This window comes from Erythrolamprus reginae, chromosome 2, assembly GCF_031021105.1.
Source record: "Erythrolamprus reginae isolate rEryReg1 chromosome 2, rEryReg1.hap1, whole genome shotgun sequence".
In the NCBI taxonomy this organism is placed as follows: Eukaryota; Metazoa; Chordata; class Lepidosauria; order Squamata; family Dipsadidae; genus Erythrolamprus; species Erythrolamprus reginae.
In genome coordinates, this window is record NC_091951.1 from 156,905,795 (window position 1) to 156,913,066 (window position 7,272).

A 7,272-nucleotide genomic window follows, 5' to 3' on the forward strand; every position below is an offset into this window, starting at 1 on the left:
CAGAAACTTCAAATCATCCAAAATGCAGCCGCACAAGCGGTTATGGGCCTTCCAAGGCGTATCCATATTTCACCATCACTGCGTGGACTACATTGGTTGCCAATTAGTTTCCGAACACAATTCAAAGTGTTGGTTATGACCTACAAAGCCCTACATAGCATTGGGCCAGATTACCTCTGAGACCACCTTCTGCCGCATGAATCCCAGTGTCCGGTCAGGTCCCACAGTGTCGGCCTTCTCAGGGTCCCCTCAACCAGACAATGTCGTTTGGTGGGGCCTAGGGGAAGAGCCTTCTCTGTGGGGGCCCCAGGCCTCTGGAATCAGCTCCCCCCCAGAGATTCTCACTGCCCCCATCCTCCTCGCCTTCCATAAAGATTTAAAGACCCATTTATGCTGCCAGCCTTGGTTCCACTGGATCTTAGCCCACATATATACCCACATATAATCCAGGTGATTATAATATTTGCCACCTAATAGTGTATGCATCTATTTATTTGTCATTGAAAGAGTCCTGTCTATCCTCTCTCACTCTGCACAAATTTACAGAAGGTGGCAGACATAATTGAGAGGCATCCACCTGCCAAAGACTTCTGAGACACTATCCAAAGCATCCATGTTCTCTGGTAGAGGGAGCAGTGTTTTTCCTTTGATCTTTCCTCCCATCACAAACATCTCATTTTTCAGCTTGTGAGCTTGCCGAATCACATCGTCCGCTACCACTCGAGGCCATCCGGTTAGGTTTACACCTTTCATGAACAAGGAGTAGGCCACCTATAGAAAAAAGGATTTTATTAGAACATATACTACTGGCCTAAAACGATTTTGAAGTCAACATTATTTTGGATTGGGGTGGGTTGTTTTGAGCACAAAATAGTTGTTTCAGGTCTGAAATAGTTTTCACATTAGAAACACATTGTTATTTTGGAAGAGTTGACTTTAAAGCAATTCTCTTTCAAGTTAAAAAAATAAAACTCAGAGCTCAAAAGTCTTCTGGAATTGTTTTGAATTTGAAATGATTACTTTATATCCTCCTAACAAATATTATTTTTCAGTGATAATAGATCTAATCAAACTAAAGGTTTTCTGGAAAAATCAATGCTATTTTAAAACATCCATGCCTTGAATTTCAATACAGAACAACATTCATGTAATGGCACTAATCTTGAAGCTGCTACATCAGAGCTATATCAGTGATGTACTAGTAATAGGCACAATAATGCTGCGTGACCACCGATCCTTTCTCTTTCCGCATATTTCTTTCTAAGAAGAGATAGATGCACTATTTGAAGCAAGACAAGGAAATTTCATTTTAGGCCCAATTAAACTGTTGGAGCAGCCTATAAATCTATGAAAAAGATCAGTTCCAAAGTTTGAACTAGGGGAAATGTTTACCAATACAGTGGTACCTCTACCTAAGAACGCCTCTACTTATGAACTTTTCTAAATAAGAACCGAGTGTCCAAGATTTTTTTGCCTCTTCTCAAGAACCATTTTCCACTTACAAACCCGAGCCTCTGAAACTGTAACCGGAAAAGGCAGGGAGAAGCCTCCATGGGGCCTCTCTAGGAATCTCCTGGGAGGAAACAGGGCCTCCGCCCTCCCTGTGGTTTCCCCAATCACACGCATTGTTTGCTTTTACATTGATTCCTATGGGAAAAATTGCTCCTTCTTACAAACTTTTCTACTTAAGAACCTGTCACAGAATGAATTAATTTTGTAAGTAGAGATACCACTGTATTAAAATATCTCTATAGAAACACATGGGCAACTCCATGGAATTCTTTCTACTCCTTTTTCCACTGGTGGCCATAGGAAGTCTTGATATTTTCTTTCTTTGTAATGAAGTCATGTGTCCCATCTCTGTATATCTGTTTTTCTGTACATTTTCTCCTGTGGGACTCATCAGACTGTGTGTCCATATGGCATTTTCACAGTATGTATCTTTGAAGATCTAAACCAGGACAGGTGATATGTGTGTTACCTGTGTGTGAGAATATATTTGTGTTTCTGCAGTCTGTCATATTGTAAGAGTGGGGCTTTGTATATGTACCAGAGTGGTAATTTCTGTAATATAAGAGTGATGGTGGGTAGTGATGGGCGAACCCAATGGTGTTCGGTTTCGGCAAGTTCGGCCGAACTTCATGCAAAGTTCGGCCAAACCCAAACCCAAACCCGAACGGTCCTTGGCACCAAAGCTCCACCCCCGGAATCCCATCGTTTTTTATTTTAACGGATTTTATATTTTTATTTATTTTTATTTTTACGAAAAAAGACGCCGCAGCAAGCAAAGGGAGGTCCTTTCACGTAAAAATATTTTACTTTTATTTTTACGTGAAAAAACCTCCCTTTTTTGTAAAAAGATTTTTTTTTTTTACATGAAAAGACCTCCCTTTGAAGGAGCTGGGGAATCCCTCCCATGAAGAGATTCCGAGGGTGGAGCTTTGACGTCACGTATACCGGCAGGTTGCTAAGGATGCCAAGGTGATCACTTCCTGGATTCCATATTCCGCATATTTCTGCAGGCAAGCAACCTCCATGACGCAGAAGACAATAGGAAATGAGCAATATTCCTAAATTATTGTGGCCCAACGATCTACAGTTTGGCTACCACTCTAGTCGATCCAGAAACCGTAGAAACGGTTGCTTGGTCCACACTACAAACCAAATTGGCTGCTCACTTCCAACCTACGACTCCAGTGCGTTTAAACTGTCACCAATTTGCGCTCATGCGGCAAGCCAATGGAGAATCCACAAACAACTTTGCCACCCATCTCCGTGGCGTCCTACCAATTTCTCCAAAGAGAACCAGATACATTTTGGTTGAGGCACTGCAAAAGTCACTTACAACCAGTCCTCGCATTTACAACCACTCCAGTCAAAATTCAGGCATGCATCCTGGGGTCACATGATTGCCATTGGCAACCTAAGTGTTTCCAACAAGAAAAGCTTTTACAGCCATTGTAGGAGTAAATTAGGATTAGGAATGGGGAAATTAATTTTCCCTTTCCAGGACTGTATCTACTGCATCATATTGGCTTTACACAGCAGTGAAAAACAATAGTTTTTGGCAATAATATTGCAGCATCTTTGCTTCCATTTTCATGCAATACTGAATACTGGTACAGTTCAAATGGTCTGCATTAACCAATATTCTCTGAGTTATCCATCTTGTTGAAGCCAGTCCTGCTGTCAGAACAATAGTCTCTTCCTTTATTTATATATGCACTGCTCAAAAAAATAAAGGGAACACTTAAACAACACAATATAACTCCAAGTAAATCCAACTTCTGTGAAATCAGACTGTCCACTTAGGAAGCAACACTGATTGACAATAAATTTCACATTCAACTTTGTACAGAACAAAGTATTCAATGAGAATATTTCATTCATTCAGATCTAGGATGTGTTCTTTGAGTGTTCCCTTTATTTTTGGGGGCAATATAAATATTTGCTGAAAATGGAAGCATCCTATAGTGAACCACAAACCAAAACTGGAAGCCTACCTCTTCCACAATAGCCATCATCTGCTCTACTGGGGAAGGGCTGATATCTCCCACAATGAGTGCCTCCAGGAAGTTATCTTTGGTAATGTTTTCACGCCTCTTTTTCACAAGATAAATTCCTTTGTTTTTCAGTGTTGCTGGGAAGCCAAGGCAGGGGATTAGTTGTCCAGTAGGATTTAGGGTGATCACCAATGTTGTCACATCCGGCTTCTCATAGAACTCATTGAGCATGCTATGAGTCTCTTCACTGGTTGCAAACTTGGTCCATTTGTCAGGCTTGGCACGAAGAGAAAGAGTGCAATAATTCTCTATGAAATCCAGTCGTTTATCAGCCACTATTGTCATGTTGATTCCTCGTCAGCCAACCACGGAATGAACAGAGCTGAGCAGATAACAAACTGGAAAGTCTCCTCTCCCAATGTTATTTCCTGTCTTGGGAAGAAAACATCTGTTAGGATGGGGTGCAATAGGTTGAAACTGGATCTTGCCTCTGGCTTTGGGGTTCTTTGTCCCATGGAGAGTTTCCATCCTTGGTCTTTGATGGGGTGGCACTGCCCCAAACAGACCCAGTGCACAATATGGGGGTTCTCATAGACTCACAACTCTCCTGCTCAACTGCAGTTATGCCTTTTCCTGGACCAACAATCCCTTCTCATGGCCACTCATTGCCCTAGTCCCCTCCCATCTTGACTATTGCAATCTGCTCTACATGGGGCTGCCCTTGAAAAGTACCTGGAACCTCCAGTTGGTTCAAAATGTGGCACATGGTTTTATACATACTTTGGTGTGCACATGCATCACCTCTGCTGCAGGAGTTACAAGTACAATTGGTTGCTGGTTTGTTTCCAGGTGCAATTCAAGGTGCTGGTTGTCACCCCTTCATGGCTTGGAACCAGGTTATCTGAGGAACTGTCTCTTGGTGATCACATCCACCTCACCCACTAGAGCAGGGAGGCAAGAAATGTTGCGGGTCTCAAAGAGGTACATTTACCGTGTTTCCCCCAAAATAAGACACTGTCTTATATTTGGCCTTATTGCCATGCACTCAAAAGCCTTGGGCTTATTATCAGGGGATTGGGCTTATTATCAGGGGATGCCAAGGGTGTTAGGGTTAGGGTAGTGGGACCCAGAAGAAGGGCCTTCTTCATGGTAGCTCCCTTTCTTTATCATCCCTTCACAAATGAGACTGGCCTCCACTTTGGCACTCCTTCAGAAGGCTCTGAAGACTTGGGTTTTGCCAGTGGGCCTGGGGACCCCAGAGTGGGATAGAACCAATCCAATGGCTTATTTGACCATGTGTTGTCACCAGGGGTGGAGTGAGGATATTGTTTTTTTAGTTTTATTTTTTTCTATATTGTGTTTTTATTGTTTGTATGCTGCCTAGAGTCACTGTGAGTGAGTAGGCAGCTATATACATTATCTAAATAAATAAAGTAACTAGATAAATAAGGAAACACTGAGCAATAGCCAGGGGTTGAATTCCCGTTAGCCCTGCCTAACTGTCACGGCCAACAGATGAAAAGATTAAGCATTGTCTTGTTTGGAGAGCTACGCATTGCCAAAGATCCCCTTGCTTTAGGGCAGGGGTGTCAAACGTACGTCATCATGGTAGCATCACATAATGTATTGGGACTTTCCCCCCCTTTATTAAACCAGCTGTGGGCATGGCCAGTATATGACGCAGGAATTTGACAGCCCTGCTTTAGGGAAATCAAGATACTCAGAAAAGGCTCCTCACACCCACAGGCAAACAGAGCTAAAGGTTTTATAATGCTTTCCCTTACCTAATAGGCCCGGAGGCACCCAGTTGAAAATCTCCAACTGCCAAGGAATATTGCTTCCAAACAGAAGTCTAGTGACATCATTTATCAACTGTCACACCTGCTAGAACCTTCTCCCACCTACATTCCCTCACTGGCCCTGAATATGGTCCAATAGAAATCTCCCCTTTTTCTAGAATACTCTTTTTCCGTGTTATAATTTGATTAAAAGACATTGGGCTTTAAAGCAGATATACTTTCGCATCTAGAATTCATTTTGTGGGAATCAACAGCTGTCCTGCAGGTATCCATTGTAGGAATTAAATGCCCTGCTGAGAGGATATCTTACTGCTTCCTAAAGCCCCGAACAATGTTCACAAACAACACATTGTCATGTTGCCTAGAAACTCAGGGATCAGGTATGTATGGAGCTGAAGATCTTATTTCCTCAATGTGGGAGAGAAAATTATTTTACTTTCGCAAAGTTTTCTTTTTTTGAAGAGCACTCCAAAATACAAATCACAAAGTAATTCAGGCACAGCAGAAAGTGTTTATTAAAGGGAGCTGAAGTCGTTTTATAAGGTACAGAAATGATACATTCAGTATATGTGATGCATCAGAAAGCAAACATCAAACTACAAGAGAGTAATTAGACGTAAGAATTAAAAATAGGAAGCATCAATCCTAGATAACATTCCATAAGTGACAAATTTATAGCTTACTGTTGTGAGCCGCCCCGAGTCTTCGGAGAGGGGTGGCATACAAATCTAATAAATAATAAATAATAATAATTATGCCAGCAATTTCTCAGTTGTTTTGTCTTTGTTAATATATTTGAATGTGCCCCACCCAGGGGTGGGCAGCAGGCAGGACGGGGTGGAACACAGTTCCACCGGCGGAAATGAAGATGGGTGCACAGCTCCAGCTGATTGGCGGCTGTCACCTCTGGGATTACTGGTCTTGTCTCTCATTTTTTTCCCTGCTGCTGCTGCTGCTGCGTTTGCGCTCCTTGCTTTTTTCCTCTTTCCTCCTTCCGGGCCTTGGACGAGCTTCCCTCTCTTGTGCCCAGCTCCCCTCCAGCCTCACATGGCCACCTCCCGCCTGAGGTGCAAGCAGAAGACATGGGTGGAAGCGGCGCTGGCAACATTTATGCTTCTGGCAGCACCCGTTCGCCTAGCTACCCAGCCTGAGGCAGGGGGTCGACCCAGGAAGGAGAGCGTGGGAAACGCGAAGCAAATTGTCACTCCAGTGAGCGACACTGGTAAGGTTGTAAGTCGAGGACTTAACAGTTCACTTGAACAATGATGACCGTTCAAGCCACTCCCACCTTGTCACATGGCCAGCAAGCCACTCCTATCCAGTCACATGACCATTAAGCCACATCCACAAAATAAGCCACACCCGCAGTGTGGCAGTAAAATTTTTGGCTGCCCATTACTGGCCCCAGCCCCATGCATGTGCGTGCAACTCCTGCATGCACCATGCATCCCCACGCAGGCACAACATGATCCACACATGTGCCCTGTCCCCTGTGCATGCTGGCAAATACCCGAAGACCAGATGGCTGGCAGGAGGCACAGGCACATGTGCAGTGGAGCTGAATTGGGTCAACAGCTCGTGTGTCCACAGAGAGGGCGCTGTGTGCCACCCCTGGAATGTGTGCCATAGGTTGACCATTGTGGATATAGGGCAGTGATGGCAAACCTTTTTTGGTTCACCTGCCAAAAGGGGTGGGAGTTGGGGAGTGCTAGCATGCGTGATGTGCCCAGCCCACTTCCCTCCCCCTGTGCATGTGTGCACACAAACGCTGCCCTTCCGCATGCACACCAACTTTTGTGAAGCCTCGTAGGTTAAAAAAAATTGCCCAATGGACAAACTGGAAGTTCAGGACAAGACACTTCTGTTTTGCTGTTGTGGTCGAGAGACACGTCCTAAAGCAGTGCAGCCATTATTTATTTATTTATTTATTTATTCATTCATTCATTCATTCATTCATTCATTCACTCACT

The 7,272-nt window shown here is 43.7% G+C and overlaps 1 protein-coding gene across 1 annotated transcript in view; it reads right to left on the reverse strand.

Moving 5' to 3' along the window:
* DNAH17 (dynein axonemal heavy chain 17) overlaps window positions 1–3,848 on the reverse strand; it is a 151,593-nt gene extending 147,745 nt beyond the window's left edge. Inside the window, exons 1-2 of the mRNA XM_070740114.1 lie at window positions 3,504–3,848; window positions 578–771 (exon numbers count right to left, since the gene is read on the reverse strand). Of these exons, the coding sequence (XP_070596215.1) occupies window positions 578–771; window positions 3,504–3,848 (539 nt within the window). The remainder of the gene's footprint in view (window positions 1–577; window positions 772–3,503) is intronic.
* Window positions 3,849–7,272: the final 3,424 nt, after the last annotated feature.